The sequence below is a fragment of the Taurulus bubalis genome (genome assembly GCF_910589615.1).
Source record: "Taurulus bubalis genome assembly, chromosome: 14".
In the NCBI taxonomy this organism is placed as follows: domain Eukaryota; kingdom Metazoa; phylum Chordata; class Actinopteri; order Perciformes; family Cottidae; genus Taurulus; species Taurulus bubalis.
The window spans coordinates 20,198,678-20,216,380 of NC_136602.1; the positions used below are offsets into that span (position 1 = coordinate 20,198,678).

A 17,703-nucleotide genomic window follows, 5' to 3' on the forward strand; every position below is an offset into this window, starting at 1 on the left:
TTCTTATTTTTCAGAGGTAAACATTATACTCATACCTCACAGATAAATGTTGCTACATTGCAGATTCAGATTTGAATCACAAAATATAACAATTGAAATATGATACATTATGATTCATTAAACTATCCAGCACATTAGAATGGAAAGCTCCACCTTGAACAGAGGTTATGTAAGTTTAAGTACCTTGTGCTGATAATGCCTCTTTCACTCCTCATGTCAAGCAGGACATTTACTGTGCAGTATTAATTGTTCTACTATAAAAGTTCAACTTGAGGGCTTTTTTGAGTACTTCTTCTACCACTGCCAATACCAACATTCACAGTTAGACCATAGCGGGAAAAGAAAAGAAAAATGGTGTTTGCCTCGGGCACTAAATTTGGTCTTGAAAAACACAACCAGCTCGGGGTTACTCGCGCTCAGAAACACCGGTGAAATACACTAACCAGAGGTATTACGTTCCAAATAGACGCTTGCTTTGACATAACAACCACGGTTATAAAGTAGAGTATGATTTAATCAGTGGAGGTATTTAGCAGCTCTAAAGTTACAAGATACTGGGGCAAAAATGTTCACAATGTGAGTTGCAATGGCAGAGTGGCACAGGCTATCCGCTTTTGTGTGCGTTGACTCCATGGAAGTCACAAAAACATTGATTACAACACTATCCAGCATTCATTTAGCATTAGCACGCTATATAAATACATGAATATTATACGTGGCTGTGCACATTGCAAATCACTCCATGAGGTCACCCATGGAGTGATTTGCAAAGTAAGAGCGCTCATAAGTGCAAAGTAGATCAGATTCTTGAGATACACAGACAAACAGAGATTCCTTGCTTTATATTAAACGGTATCATAAACTTGGGTCATATTACTTTGAAATTTTGTCGGTTACTGCAAACAAATTACATGACAATGTGTTGTTTTTGTCTGTTTTTCTTTTTGTTGGTGCTGTTTTTTTAACAAAAGGCCACGTGGAGGATTTGCTCTTGTAACACAAGAGGAGCACCAAAAATGTCCTACTTCCATTTCCAATGTAAATAAAAAAGCAAATGCTGTATAATCAGCATAAAAATGCCCCTTACAAAAACATGCTGTGGCGCTGTGTATATTTCGACGCTACAATGTGTCATCCTTTTTACCAGAGAAGAAGACTTTGAACGAATGACGGCCACACTCTCCGCGCGCAGTGTCATCAAAGATTGTGTATGATTGAGAAGATGACTCACTCGATCAGCAGAAAAGTGTAGCTGAAACAATATTGTTTTATCAACAGCTACGCATTACATACCATGTTAGTGTCAGCTTTTTTTTGTTGTTACGGGGAAGTGATTACATTTCTTTCTTTTTTTTGACGCGTTATCATGAAAGCACGGCGACTTTCACTGAACTCTGACATTTTGAGGGAGAGTGAGAGTTCATCTTTTTTTTAAATCTCTGATTCAATCCATGCTCGGTTTCTTGTACAAATTGTGATGCTACATTAAAGCCTAAATATATCCCTTCTGTATCCGTATGTAACTGTATTTCCCTGATATTCTCTGGTGTTAAAGTACCCCGAATCTTTGCCAGCAGCACTGTAAACATGGCGGGAGTTATCCGGAGGCTCGACGAGACTGTTGTCAACCGGATAGCTGCAGGAGAAGTTATCCAGCGTCCTGCCAACGCCGTCAAGGAACTGATTGAAAACTGGTAACTGACACAGTTGGGGTTTAATAACGTGAGCTAGTGTTATGTGTTTGACAAGGGGGCTTACATAACAACATGGCAGGAGACACGGTTGTTTAGCTGCGTCACGTGTGTGGCAAAGCCGCGCGTCAACACCGGTAACGTGCAATGTTCGGTAACGTCACGTGACTCTGCGAACTGATACTTCAACTCGAAAATGCAGCCTGGTGGTGTAACAGCGAACTTGCATTGTATGTTGCAGCTTGGATGCCAAGTCCACGAACATCCAGGTGACGGTAAAAGACGGCGGACTGAAGCTCCTCCAGATTCAGGACAACGGCACAGGCATCAGGGTGGGTGAGCAGGGGCGTCCCACAGCTTTTCGATTTGAGAGGGGGGGGGGGGGTGTAAAAGTGCCATGCAATGAATTCCCCTTTGTGATATGACTATTAGAGTTTAACCAAAAACAGTTAAGACACGACAGAAAGGACCCTGGGGTCACATCCAGTCTAATAAGCAATTAGTTCAGATGAATGTTTAGTTTTTCCACGACCAAGAGACACTGCTCCGTAATGTTCTCTGATCAAGCCGTCTTTTCCATTTCCGAGGCAGAGAGAGGACATGGACATAGTTTGCGAGAGGTTTACCACCAGCAAACTCCAGACTTTTGAGGACCTCTCGGCGATCGCCACCTATGGATTCAGAGGCGAGGTAGAGCTCTGGAGCGGCAGCAGCTTTCGGGTTATTACATGTTGACATTACATTTTGGTCACATTTGTTCTCTGTTCCCGTTGGCAGGCCCTTGCCAGTGTGAGCCACGTTGCCCATGTGACCATAACAACTAAAACAGCCGACGCCAAGTGCGCCTACAGGTATGCCAACATTTGCAAATCGTGCATTACATGCACATTATAGTGGATGCAAGGTAACCAGGGCGGCGGTATCAATTCTCTGCAGAGCCGGCTACAGCGACGGCAAACCGAAAGGCCCTCCCAAACCATGTGCCGGCAACCAGGGAACCCAGATTCTTGTGAGTTGTGGAGCACGTCAACTTTTACCGAATGAAGTCAATGGACGTTCAGAGACCCACAACGGTTTCCTCTCCCTGCCTGCAGGTGGAGGACCTCTTCTATAATGTGTCCACCAGGAGGAAAGCTTTAAAGAGCCCCAGTGATGAGTACTCCAGGATTGTAGAGGTGATCAGCAGGTCTGTCATCTTGGCTTCACTACTTGCGTCTTGTTGTGACCCATTTTTAATGAATAATATTGTGTTTGGGTAACTCACATTCACGTTATTTTTGAAGGTACGCCATACACAATTCCGGGAAAAGTTTTTCTGTCAAAAAGGTGAGATGTGCTTTCTTTTTCTTTTCTTTTTGTATCGTTTCCTGAGGGAAGACCGTTGACCACGATTGTCTCCACACAAATAATCTCTGTATTCTAGATTAGGCTGCGAAGAATTAGTCTTTGCCATAAAAGTAGAACATTATTCATGGCCTTCTTTTTATCCAGCAAGGAGAGACTGTGGCGGATGTGAGGACTCTACCAAACGCATCTGTGGTCGATAATATCCGAGGAGTTTTTGGAAATGCAGTCAGCAGGTATTAATCGTCAAAGAGAAACAAAACAAGCTTTTATGCTCTCTGCCGTTATGTGACCTCTTATCGCCCGAAACGATCGGCCCTGTGGTGTGTTTCCAGGGAGCTGATCCAAGTTGGCTGCGAGGACCAGAAGCTCGCCTACAAGATGAATGGCTACATCTCGAACGCAAACTACTCAGTCAAGAAATGCATCCTGGTGCTCTTCATCAATCGTGCGTATTCTGAAAGTGTGGCTCACTGGTGCAGATAACTCATTTACTAATCAATTATTAGTGCTTTATGAAATGAAGATTGTGATCTGTGATTGTCCCAGATCGTCTGGTGGAGTCGAGCGCTCTGAAGAAAGCAATCGAGACCGTTTACGCCGCATACCTTCCCAAGAACACGCACCCTTTCCTGTACCTCAGGTAGCTTAACGTGCGTTTTGTCCGTTCTTAATAATGCATTCTATCACTAGTCTTAATTCCCCCGCTGCTTTCTAATCGACACAGTTTGGAGATTGCTCCGCAGAACATCGACGTCAACGTCCATCCCACGAAACACGAGGTGCATTTCTTGCACGAAGACAGCGTCATCGAGAGCATCCAGAAGCACGTTGAGAGCAAACTCCTCGGCTCCAACTCCTCACGCACGTACTTCACTCAGGTATGCTCACGACCCGATCACTATCTCTGTAGATATGCTGCCATCGTCATCAAAGTTATAGATCTGACCTCTGTCTTTCGTTATGATGTTGCTGTCACTTTTCCACTGGATCCATTTCACTTAAATAGTGACAGTGTTAAGATGACACGTGCGCTGTGTTTTTTTTTTTGTGTGCAGACGTTGCTGCCAGGGCTGTCAGTCGCCGGCGGAAGTGAGGTCAAGTCCTCCAGCGCCGCAGCAGAGTCCAGCGATCGGGTCTACGCACATCAGATGGTGAGGACCGATTGTCGCGCGCAGAAGCTGGACGCCTTCCTCCAGCCGAAAGAGAAGCCTCCGCCTGACCCAGAACCAGCCGGTCCCAGCGGCAGAGAGGCCGCGACCACAGCCGCCTGGCCCGCCAGCGAAGAGATGGAGGAGGTGGACGATGCGGACATGCTGAGGGCCTTGGCCGAGCAGGAAGCAGAGGGGTCAAAGGGCAACGAAGACGATGCTAATGGCGCTCAAAGGTGAACAAAAAGAGAAAATAATCATGACAGTGCTATGTTGGGTGTGCCAGTGGGTGCGTTCAGTAGAGGATTAAAGTCTCAAGTCGGTAGCATCATGATTAATCCGGATCATGGCAGGACACGTCTTGATGTGTGATTAACCTGTGATTAAAAACGTCAGCAAATCTGAACATTGACCGGCGGCAGATGAGTTGAATAAGACGGCAGGAAGCATGCAATAGTAAAAGTGTATCATCACTCATGAGTGACGTCATCTGCCTCCGGGCCAGTAGTTTTTTTTACCTGTTGCTGACATTAGTAGATAGTAGCTGTTGCATACAGCTCCACCAATCAGTATTTTTTAGTTGTTACAACGATGAACCCTCACAAAAGTGTCATTATCACCCTCCACAGCTTTCTTTTAGCCTCTTTTAGCTTATTGCTTTAGTCGAGGCAAATCAAATTAGTCTTTAAATCCCACTACTGTCATTAATCCAGCTTTTTCTACTAAAAGGTTTTGATAAAACCAATGAACGCCACCTGTTTAGGTGAAGAGAAGTCAGACATCCAGCAGCCTGAGTGTCAGATATTTCTCTCAGCAGTTGGTAGAAACCAAAGACTGGCGGTGAATATTGGAGAAACGTTCATCAGAAGGCCGCGGCTCCCAAATGAGTGATTATGTCATATGGCAAGTTTATGGTCATCATATGGTGGATTTCCTCTGCCCCCATGTGGCTGAAAAAAGCAAGACATTCAGCCGACGCTTTGTCAAGTTGCTTCTATTATGGCGGGGCAAAAATATGACTTTGTGTGTGTTTGAGCCAGGAAGCGACCCAGGAAAGAGCAGCAGCAGCAGCAGCAGCAGCAGCAGCAGCCGGAGGAAGTAGACGAGGACCTGACGGCTGTAACCGTGCCCAAGAGACGAGTCATAAAACTGAACAGCATTAAAGAGCTCAGAGCTGAGATCACTGAGAACACACACAGAGGTAAACACAGCGTATCGCTGTCTATTACAGCCAAACTGTGTACTTTTTAATACATTAAAATCTGCCAATAACACCCCCCCCCCCCCCCCGTCTTTCCCTTTCGCAACTCTATATTTTCAGTGTGATTTAACTTTCTCCAGGCGACAACTCCTGCTTTTATATAACTTCTTGTTATTTTATGTTCATGCATCATCTCGTTCGCATAATCTACAACTTATAATACATAAAATTAGGCTTTTTAAATTGTTCACTTGAGTATGTACATTTCTTTCCTCCAGGGCTTCAAGAAATGCTGCAGAACCACTCGTTTGTGGGCTGCGTGAACCCACAGTGGACCCTGATCCAGCATCACACCAAACTGTACCTGCTCAACACCACCAAGCTCAGGTCAGAGCCACAGGAAACAGGAAACACGCACACTGCTCTCATGTCGTTTCAGCCCGTCGCTCACCGTTTTGTTTCTACTGCAGCCAGGAGCTCTTCCACCAAATACTCATCTACGACTTCGGAAACTTCGGTGTACTAAGACTGTCTGTGAGTTAAGTGGAGATTGTGAAATGGTTTGTGTGTATGCGGTTGTGATTATTTATTTTTTTTAATGGCTGATCATGTGCATTCAGACCTCGGCTCCACTTTATGAGCTCGCCATGTTGGCCCTGGATTCTGAGGAGAGCGGCTGGACAGAAGAGGATGGTCCCAAAGAAGGCCTGGCTAAGTACATAGTGGACTTCCTTAAGAAGAAAACTGAGATGCTGGAGGACTATTTCTCCCTGGAGATAGACCAGGTCAGTTGTTTCAAGTAGATTTTTTTTTTACTGTCAAAACATATTAGTTGTTTTTACACGTGCTGTAAACCTGAGCTTTGTGCATTGTAGGAAGGAAATCTAACCGGGCTGCCTTTGCTACTCGACATGTACACGCCTCTCATGGAGGGCCTCCCCATGTTCATCTTGCGCCTGGCCACTGAGGTGAAGCTCTCGTAGTCCTCTCCTCTCCTCACTTATCACAACATTCTGGAAACACAGAGCGTATCTGAAGGCTTCTGCTTGCTGGTGTTTTGCAGGTGAACTGGGACAACGAAAAGGAATGCTTCAGAGACTTGAGCAAGGAGTGCAGCATGTTCTACTCCATCAGGAAGCAGTACATCTTAGAGGCCGAGCCGGGACAGGAGCAGGTGTGACTCTGCATTCAACACGACGCTAGTGCGAGACGCACTTTCACTTCCTGTTTACTGTACAATAACGTTCATGACAAAGAGCTGAACTGACCAGTGCGATGTTCTGCCATTCTCGTGCAGGACGCAGAGGTGAACTCGTGGCGTTGGAAAGTCGAGCACATCATTTTCAAAGCTTTCCGAACCCTCTTGAGTCCTCCGAAGACCTTCAGTGAGGACGGCACTGTGCTGCAGATCGCCAACTTACCGGATCTCTACAAAGTATTCGAGAGGTGCTAAATCCCATCTCCAAACCAACCACACAACACATGCAGCTCTTTTTATACTGTATTTGTTCTGTAAATAAATACTTTGTATGAGACGAGGCTTCAGGTGTTCAGTCTTTGAGTGAAAAACATTCCATGGTGCCACAGGAAATCCCTGTTCTGGAAACCTACTGAAATGTGCTAAGGCTACACATGGGTTTTATTAAAGTACGACTTGGAACATGCTGCCAGGAAAACCCAAAATTACATTACGTGCTACTAAAGCGCTACTACGGTGCTACTTTCCTTATTCAAGGTGTAGTCGAAAAAGATGTGTTTGTGATGTAGAGACTTTCTGCTATCCTGATGTCAATGGGGAGCTCATTCCACCATTGAGGAGCCAGGACAGCAAATAGTCATGACTTTGTTGAGTGTTTAGCTCGCAGTGACGGAGCTACAAGCCGATTGGCAGAATTCGAACGAGCTGGGGTGTACGGTGCCAGCACACTTGCTTGACTTTTATTCCAGCTACGTGTTCCCCGTCAGTCTAAAACACGTGGGCAGTTTAGAGGAATCAGAGCTCTGTGTAAAGTTTCCAAATAACTTTCGGACAATTACAAGTTTGAAAGCCCTAAAAGCATGGAAAATGGAATGAAGGAAACCTGCTAATTTATTTCCATGACTTGCCCTGTTGTAATAACAGTGTATCTCATTATTCCAGTCACATGGCCTGAAACTAAAATCCAGAGTGAAAAAATTAAAAAAGTGACCACCTAATGTGTAATCAGCCAAAAGGCTATGTCTTTTCCTCGGCTGATTCAAAGCTGCAGAGTTTCGACTCATTAACAAACGCAGTATGTAAATAAGAAACGAAGGCTACATATGAATGATACTGAGAATAACGACACTGATTTGGGAAATAGTAATAAAAGGAAAAACTGCATCATGAAAAATACTTCTTTATACTTAACAATTACTGTTTCATTGAGCGGTGCGAACCCCCAGTCTCCTCGTGTGAAAAGGCACTTCACTGTGTGGGGGGAAGCTGGGAATGTGCAAGGCCGGAGCAGCCGTGAGGGTTGAATAGTTTAAAAGCATCGTTATACTCATTCATGCAACTTATCAAAAACAACAAAACAAAGTACAGCCAAGCACCCAGCCAGAGAGAAATAACATCTCATGGATACAAAGCTCTGAAAATAAAGTAGTGACTCGAGAAATTTCTTCAGATGCATCTTATAGCAACTTTATAGTTGTAATAGTTACATTTCTGAGTCATCCCTCCAAAAACACTACCAGACAAAACCATTGCTTCCGGTAAAAAAAAAGAAGAAGAAGACACAGTTCAGCTTGTTGCCTGTGCTACAGTTTTTCTTTAAAGTGTTTTTGGTTTGCTATAATTCTTAAAGTGTTACAGCTAAAAATGGAAATGTGCTCCAGACCCAATATGGCAGTCAGAGGTCTGAGGTGCGAGTTTAAGGGCTTCTGTGGTGACGCTGCCTTGCCTCACTGCTGTGACAGAAGGGCGTTCCTGTTGGCCTTCATCTTCTCAAGGCGCTTTACTAGATGGTTGTTGGTCATCTCCATCTCCTCGGTCTCATCTAGAGCTAGATAAGCTCTAGATAAGTAAATATCCTGATGTATTGTGGTTGTTGTTGGTCTGATGGGTTCTGGGTGGATCCTCCAACTTTCTCAAAATCTTGAGGAAAAAAATATCCTGTCCAGGTATACTGTTTCTGAAATCTGCAGACATCCTGTGGTCCTATAGTATTTGTGTTCCTCCTTTTATTATTTTAAAAGTTAGTTTTGTTCACTCTGACAGATTTTATAGCTGATGGAGAATATGTAGTGACTAATTGCAGAATGTTTGACTCTCATGGGGCCAAGTTTGTTGACATATTCTGAGTGATTTTTTTCTTTTAAGGAAAGACCTCTGCGGCCCTCTAGTGACCAAAGCTGAGTGTTGTTTAGTGGCCTGTTTGAAAAGCTTTTTCTAACTATAGATTCTGTGAAACTGTACTAATTAACACTTTACCAACCCAGAATGTTTGTGGTGATGAACAAATGAAATAAAGAATACATAAATTAACTTAATTCTCTTATGCTCAGAAATGATTTGAGATGTGTTTATAATGTGCTGCTCTGGTTGTTAAAGCAGAGAGCTTCACCTGAAGCTTCAACTGATGACACATGGAGGCATCATAGTGGGGGTTGGACAGGACTTCGTAGTTCAGCCTCATATCTTAGTTTCAACATTTATTTTTGCATTTCAAACATCTCACTGGTAAATTTGTCTTTCAGTTCCTCCAGCTCTTTATTCCTCTGACTCTCAGACTCTTTTAGGATTTGTTCTGTCTCCTTCTCTATTTCTTCCTCTGCTTTATTTTACGTCTCTGTGGTGTAGTACATCCCGCCGTTGTTTTCCATCATCTCGTCTATCTTCTCTAGAAGATCGATGACTTGAGACGGGTCGAGACGGCCAAAACACTTCTGAATGATGTCGTGCAGGTCTTCGCTCTCTGTCTCATTAATGAATGTATGATTAATCCTGCATATATTTTTCAGAGAGCAAGGAGAGTGTATTTTTTGAGTTTCACAATATTCTATTATACATTATCATGTCCTGTTTTACATAATACATAAAAACATAAAAGCCATAATGATCAAGGACCTGTTGCACACTGAATCTTGCTGCCATGTCAGTCACTGAAATGGCTGTTAATACCTTTATAATGTTATGAACACTCTGTCCCTGCCCTATAACAAATACACACAAACATGGCCTGTACACAGTTTCACAGTTTCAAGTTGTACTGTACTTACATACACACTCACGGTTACAGTACTTTACTGGACTATCTTACGTTAAATGCTCCTTTATACAGGCTAATCCTCCACATTTTTAAAAAACATTGTTACTCAGCTGGACTAGAGTTACTTATCAAAGTTTTAGACGTTCAATGTTTGCGATGATAAATAACTGCTGTGATTGGTACTCATTGCTCCTCTCCTCCAGGTGGAGGCGCTGTAGGACAAACAAACACAACTGGTTTCTGAATGTTTTCATGGGAACTATAATATGTAGAAGCAGTGATGAAGCACCTGCAACATATGGAGACATTGTTGTCGTTGTCTCAGTTGTTTGTCGAACAGAAGAAAGAGTGTAAAAAGACTGAGTCCCACTGTGTTGCTCAGGCTGCACTACAGCAACTATTCCCAGGCGCGATCCCACTACTGAGCGGCACGGGAGATTTGACCTGCTCCGTGTCCGACCTGGGTCGGTGCACCCCTCCTTAGACGACCTGGTGGTCCCGGGCTCCCCCAGGAGCACCATATCGATGCCGAACTTAGTGCGGACACCCGATCGGCATAGTGCACTGCAGTGCAGAGATCCTGAGCTCAGGCGATCCACCGGCCTCAGCCTCCCAGGAACTTAGATCACAGGCGCGCGCCACCGCACCCGGCTGGTAACATATTCCTTCGGTGAAGTTTTGGGCTCAGTTCTAAGACTAAGTTATATGCTCTGACTTCAAGTTCATTTGCTCTGATCTCAGGCTCAAATGCTCTGATATCAGGGTCTATCCTCTGATCTCAGGATCTATGCTTTGATCTCAATGTTCTATGCTCTGACCTCAGGGTTCTATGCTTTGATCTCAGGGTTCTATGCTTTGATCTCAATGTTCTATACCCTGACCTCAGGGTTCTATGCTTTGATCTCAATGTTCTATGCTCTGACCTCAGGCTTCTGAGAAAGAAAGAAAGAAAGAGAGAAAGAAAGAAAGAAAGAAATCTTTACTTAACTAGACTAATGTGCTAGACCAGGGATTCCCAAAGTGTGGTGCCTCTAGGGGGTGCGCGAGAGTAAAGATGTAATGGTGGTCTAATGTTTTCATAATTAATATTAAACATAAAAAAAAAAATTAAGTAGGATTTTTTAATTATAAAAATTCCCTTTGTAAGATTTAAATTTAAATTTAAAAACGTACAATTTAATAAATAGATGCACTTCCGGTCCCGCCGCCAGTCTTTTCCGTACACACTAGCTAGCTTGTGCACCTAACGTAATTCTATTCATTCAGCAACATCGATGAAAACATGTTAAACTGGCTGAAATCGGGGAAGCTGTCAGGTGGGACATCTGAAGCTATCAATAAAAGAGGAGAGGGACAGAGAGAGAGTGAGGAACCGGAGGCGAGAGAAACGGAGAGGTGCGTTGGGGAGAGACCGGGAGAAGAAATCGACCGTGAGTCGGAGAAAGAGGAGACGGAGCGGGAGCACAGCGGCCCATCGCGGAGTCAAGGTGAAAAAAGAGGAAACGAGAGTGAGCATCAGACTGGGAAGAAAAAGAGGAAGTATGATGATAATTATCTGGGTCTGGGCTTCACTTGGATTGGCAATGCAGATTGCCCGAAGCCACAGTGCGTGTTGTGCAGTGAGGTGCTGGCTAACAGCTGTCTCAAGCCCTCTTAGTTGCGTCGCCACCTGAACACCAAGCATGCCAGTGCAAGTCAGAAGCCCCTTACATTTTTTACATCCAAATTGGAAGAGTTACAAAACAGCCAAAGACAATTGCATTCTCATTCACGTGTTGGGTCTACACAACACGCACTACGGGCTTCATATCTGCTCAGTTACCGAATAGCAAGGAAGGGTCTACCTCACACAATCGGCAAAGACGTGTGCTTGCCAGCTGCTAAAGAGATGGTGGAATGTATGATTGGAGAGAAAGAAGCTGAAAAGTTGGACATGATCCCGGTGTCCAACAACACTGTCTCGCGCCGCATCGATGCTTTGTCCGAAGACATCCTGGCAACCTTAGTCGGTCGCGTGAAGAAGAGTGAGTTTTACTCTCTGCAAGTAGACGAGTCTACCGATGTGGCCAATCTTCTGGTGTACGTCCGTTCCCTTCACGAAGGCTCGGTACAGGAAGATTTTTTGTTCTGTCGGCCACTTGCTCCCCGAACAACAGGACAAGAAATCTTCAATTTAATTGACAACTTTATGAGGACCAATGGCATCGACTGGAAACGCTGCGTGGGAATCTGCACTGACGGGGCAAAATCAATGACGGGGAAGCACACAGGGCTTGGGATGTTCTTTGTGAAACTTTGTTTAAGGGTTTGGTGTTTTGTTGACAAATGGTTAGCCACGGGCTGAGCTTAGGCGGAGGTTTGTGATTGGTCAGCGGAACACTTTCCCAAAATGTTTCTGTACATTGTGTTGCAGCACTGTTGTCTTTTGGTGGAATTTGAGATATTTGATATGAAGCACTTGCTGTTCTGTACTGCCTGAATCAATGATGAGGAAGAATTATGTTTTCGACATTTATTTTTGTAAACCCTTGCTGTGACACGACTTAACAGCTGTTTATTGTGTTCTGCTTTTCTGTCTTTTCATTTGTCTTTGTCTAGTTTTCTATTTTTGATGACAAGCATCATTTTTTTATACTTTTGTGTTTTTGTTATTTTTACCATCAGTCCAGGTCGATGAGAAGCTGTTATATTTTGTTTATAAAAACTTGGGTAAACGGGCCTTTGTAAAGATGAAAAAAAAAAAGAATTGTACGTTTTTTATTACACCCTTCTGCTTCCTCTGCTTTACCTAAACGGTGCTTGCTGTGGACCGCTTTGTCCACCAGAAGGCGACATAGAGCGACTCATTCAGCAGCAGCAAAGAAGCTGCTCTGCAGCCACGACTTCATTCTGATAAACACGGGCCTCGTTTTAATCTCCTTTTAGGCTAAATGCAACTACTACATATATTACATCTTAGCTGTGAGAATTGTACGTTAGAAAGAAAAATAACATTTTGTCTTTGAATGCTGGTGTAAATACACTTCTGAATTAAAAGTTGCATATATAGAAGTCAGTGGCGGTGCGTCAATAGAGGGCGCTAGTGCGCCGCCCCTCTTAAAATTTTGCGATGAAAAAAAAGAAGAAAACAATAAAATAATATATACTGTCAAAAAACATTATATACCAAATAATTTAAATAAGAAATATACCGTGTTGACGCGCTAAATGTGTGTGGGAGACCGTAAGCCCCTGTCAACAGCCACTTAAGTTAAATGTGACCAAATATAATATATCGCCGTTCATCATCACTGAGGAAAGCCCCGCCCCTCTCGGGGCGCCGGACCAATGGGAGTCTATGGAAGCGAGCAAACATTTCAGGGGCGTTACGGCGAGGACAGCTTCTCATTGGCGGATGAAACGCGAATCTTCGGGCGCACAAAAGTGCGTCCTAGCCAATGACATCGTTTCTTATTGCAACGTGGTTGGACTATTCGTCGAATCAGAGACCTTTATCATTCCCTCACAGCCCATACAGCTCCCACATAGTTAATAAAATTCTATCATCACAATAATACGTCACAGAGATATGGTTTAAAATCTGGCGGATATGGTTTCCACTTCCGCGTCTGAGCATCTAAACATTGACGTGTCTTACGACGTGTGCAAAGCTTCAATGTGAGCCAGAAGATGCCAAGCAAAGAGTCCTGAGCAAATATATTGGAGGGGACAGACAGTAACAGTCTGACATCCAAAATGAATGTGTACAGGTCCATTTACTTTCACTTGCAATTGGTTGATTATTGTGCCCATGTACAACCTGCCCTGCATGTGTCTGCTCAGATCTCTCCGTCTGATCTGTGTAACACTGTACGTTTAACTGTGAAGTTAAACGTAAGTTCCTCTTAGTTGTTGCATCAGACTGTACACCAGATGTTTTGCGGTTGACCCCTGACCTCCAGTGGCGGGCCGTGCATTTCCTACCTCGGCCTGCTGTTTGATATCGTGTACATAAATACGGGGATGACGGGAAGTTGTTCGGCGTGCACCCCCTCCATTTTGGACATATTAAACCGAGTATTCACCGGAACTTTCATCTCATAATTTCATTTTTATATCGTGCAATAACTCTCAAATGTTCCATTGATCTATTTAGGCCGACAGTATATGTAGCTGACAATACTCTTTGAGCCGGACCTGTTTGTTGCAAAGTAAAAACACAAATGTATCTTGTCGTTATTTTCTATGTATTTCTTTATTTTGTTATGTCTCTCCAGTGTTGGTACGTTCTATGTGATCATTTTGAAATAAGCTACAGCAGTGTTATGAACATGATAATAATGATATTATTAATTAAGTTCCCACATTGTTTCCCCCTCATATATTAACGTCATATCTTGTTCCCATGCACCTACTTGTATGTATCCTTACCTTCTGTTCTGGTACACAATCATTAAAGATAACAATTGTTTATGAGAAGAAGAATTATACTACACGTTGCTGGCTGTTCCTCCATTTTATTTGTATCAACATGTAATATTACAAAGATCAATACTTAACAGAAATAACAGTAATGCCTTTGAGTCAAATGAAAATTAAAAAGAAATGCAATCATAATTTGCACAATATTTATTGTATATAAAGTGTCATACATTTAATTATATCAGAAATATTATGATATTGTTTCTAATATAAAGACACATCTAGAAGAACATGTATGTAATCGTGCTAATACTGTGCATACAGTTTACATGAACATACTGTATTCTATGTGACAAATTAAATACTTTAAAGCTTTAAGAATGATCATTTCTTGTTCAGCCTGAACCGTCAGTCTCCTTCTTGAATTCTGAGCAGATGCAAACAGCTGCTGACAGCTTCCTGTGTGTGTGAGGAGCTTCCCAAACCCACCAGCACAGAAGAAGCAGATGGAGACAAACTACGTCCTCTGTGCTGGTGGGGACGGGACGCTCCTCGTCCTCTCGGCTGGTGGGTGGGGCGGGTGGTGTCGGGGTGGAGGGGCAGGGAGGACCGTACTCACTGGGTCTCTGACTCTCTGGGGTGCTGAGAGGGGTTCAGGTCTGTTGTGGGTCTGGGTCGTCCTGGGATGACGGGTTGGTTGACGTCCACCCTCAGCTGCCCCAAGAGTGAGACCTGAGGAGTCCTGCCCTGTGAGACACACACACAAGAGATGAATACTTTGGAACTCAACTACACAACCTTTACATTGTTGTGTTGAATCTGGCCTCCAATGATGGAATTGTATTACTGATAGTTCTGTAGTCCTTGGGAGGGATTACTTACTCAGCACACTGAAAGAAAGGCGACCGCCGCTCTCCATCTGGTCCTGTAGTCTTATCCTTCTCATCTGCTGCGTCTTCAAGGAGACCCTGGATGTTGCTTCCTGTATCACGGCCATCGATACCTGAGTAAAAGAGACTTGGAAACTTTTCTTAACGTTAGTAATTGTTTACAACACATCTGTCTGGTTCAGCCAGACACTTTCAGGGGACTCCTGTTATTGCTGGTATTAAGTGTTGTTCTGGGAAAGACACCTTATGAAGAAAAACATACACAGAATAACAACCATTCACAGTTTCACAGACTTAATGCAGAGAATAAGAACAGAGCTCCCACTGCACTCGTACAGAGACCGGATAGCCTATACTCCCACAGCACCCTACACAAAACTCCAAAGTACACAACTGGGGGCGGAGCTTCTTCAGGACGATCCGCACCAAAACCTCTGCTGCAGGATGCTACCTATTGCCAACCCCGCCAGACGCGAGGGAGGTTACCTTCCCCGCCAGACGCGGGGGAAGGCTGTCTGGCGCTTCATCAGTCCTGCCAGACATAAAGGTTTTACAATACTGCAGCAAACAGGTGGTCGGTCTCAATCCGAGTCGCTGTCCTCATCCCACTGCCAGTGTCTTCTGTTTGTGGAGGATCTGAGGCCTGACTTGGAGGGTGCAGACTCTTCTGACCTCTGTGGGGCTGGGGGCACCACGCCAAAAGGGAGGGTGAAAAGATAGCCAGGGGGAAAGGGACTTGGATGCTGCAGGTCCTGTCAGAAACTCAGAGTTGGGAACCGCTGGGTGAGAGGGTCATCTTCATCTTTTTCTTCCTCCTCAGCGAAGCTTCTTCAGGACGATCCGCACCAAAACCTCTGCTGCAGGATGCTACCTATTGCCAACCCCGCCAGACGCGGGGGAAGGCTGTCTGGCGCTTTATCAGTCCTGCCAGAGTTAAAGGTTTTACAATCCTGCAGCAAACAGGCTGTCGGTCTCAATCCGAGTTGCTGTCCTCATCCCTCTGCCAGTATCTTCTGAAGGACCCGAGTCCTGACGTGGAGGGCGCAGACTCCCCGTAGTCCTCTTCTCTGGTTCTCTTGGCGGAGGATCCGAGTCCTGGCGTGGAGGGCGCAGACTCCCCGTCCTCTTCTCTGGTCCTCTTGGCGGAGGGTGCGAGTCCTGATGTGGAGGGCGCAGACTCTTCTGGGGCTGGGGGCGCCACAGGGTCATCTTCATCTTCTTCATCCTCCTCTTCTACCACCTCTTCTTCATCCTCTTCTTCCTCCTCGGAAGAGTCCATGGAGCCATACCCGGAATCTTCGGGATCCCAGTCTTCCTCGTCGTCCTCTCTCTCGTCGTCCTCTCCCTCGTCGTCCTCTCCCTCGTCGTCCTCTAGGCGTTCGCCATGGAGGAGCTGGCGAATGAACACCCCCTGTTCCCAAACACCATACACAAAATGACCATTCACAAATGCAAGCTCCAACTCACCTTCCTTACCTTCGTCGTCTAAGGCGAGCCTGACGGGGCCTCTAGCAGGACGCTCCATGACGTAGTTCACACCAGCTGAAAGGGAAAGGTTCAAACGTAAGGATTTCTCATAACATTAAATATTTCTGGATTACATTGAGCAATAATCAAAGTTTAAAAAAAAGAAAAAACCACAGCATATCCATAACCTAACAACGCAGACAGCACATAGGAGGCTGTGCCTGTAAACATTTATAAACAGTAATATCAAACATACATAAGTTCTGCCTGTGTTAGTTTAAACAGATGAGGGAATCAGAAACAAATAATACTGCTTCCATCTGTTCACAAAGATGGACTATATATACTGTATGTATATATACACATGTATATATATACATAGAGAGAGAGAGCGAGAGAGAAATATATTCCAATGCCAATAATTATTAGTATCGTTATTGATATTGTCAGCAGTATTACTATTTGTATTTGTCTCAAACAACAACGTAGCGTTCATAATTAGCAAGCTTAAATTGCACATGAAGAGTGCTTCATTTAAAAAGGCACAGACCATGCAGGTGCCTTTCACGCGCAGTTTTTTTTTCTGGTCAATTAAGCGACATGTTGAGTTCTCGTGAGCTCTCGGCAAAGACATTTATTCTGCACCAAACAATTGTAAGGACTTCAGTGTTTGTGTGAACAAAACGATCAATGGTTTGCAATAAACGGCGCGAACGTATTTAATTGACACTGAGGACGTGCGTCATGACGCACAGTAAAACATGGCGATATTAATCCAACATGACCACGGTAATCTCTTTCGTTTATAACTCATAATTCTCCCTGTTCATGAGGTGCATATCACAGTGCGTGAAGGAGATGCTGGAGGACGCACGCGCACATGCAGTCCTATAATGACTTAACAGATCGCTCTTGTCCCCTCAAAAGAAAGTATCGCAACAACGAGCAAAATGCAAAAAAGTGTTAAATAAATCATGTATTTAATATGCTAAAGTAAAAGGAGCAGATGTGTGTGCAATAAGTCACTTTTCCACAGTCAAACAAACCAACTTTGAACGCCCCGCGTTGCATATGGTTTCCATGGTGCACAATCTACAGAATTCGATAAAAATGGCTCAGGCGCCATTTTGTTTTTGACATTTCAATGTTAAATTTCGACGTTTTGATGCATTAATCCCAAAATAACAAGGGTTTCGAACCTCTATACTAATCGTTAACACACTCCACACATCTCCCGCAATTTTTAAGCCATTCTGTTGCTCAAATATCATTTTACAGGCCTGACAACATTCTGTAACCTTTTAACATTGAAAGTCAAAAAGTTTC

The 17,703-nt window shown here is 44.1% G+C and overlaps 1 protein-coding gene across 1 annotated transcript; it reads left to right on the plus strand.

Moving 5' to 3' along the window:
* Positions 1-1,587: 1,587 nt before the first annotated feature.
* Positions 1,588-6,857, plus strand: mlh1 (mutL homolog 1, colon cancer, nonpolyposis type 2 (E. coli); the record flags this gene model as incomplete). The annotated part of the gene is made up of 19 exons (XM_079229289.1): positions 1,588-1,694; positions 1,933-2,023; positions 2,283-2,381; positions 2,469-2,542; positions 2,628-2,700; positions 2,786-2,877; positions 2,975-3,017; positions 3,183-3,271; positions 3,371-3,483; positions 3,585-3,678; positions 3,763-3,916; positions 4,094-4,422; positions 5,227-5,387; positions 5,666-5,774; positions 5,858-5,921; positions 6,008-6,172; positions 6,263-6,355; positions 6,451-6,561; positions 6,685-6,857. The coding sequence occupies 19 exons, from the start codon at positions 1,588-1,590 to the stop codon at positions 6,838-6,840; spliced, it is 2,217 nt and encodes a 738-aa protein (XP_079085415.1). The 3' UTR covers positions 6,841-6,857.
* Between the last annotated feature and the right edge of the window lie 10,846 nt (positions 6,858-17,703).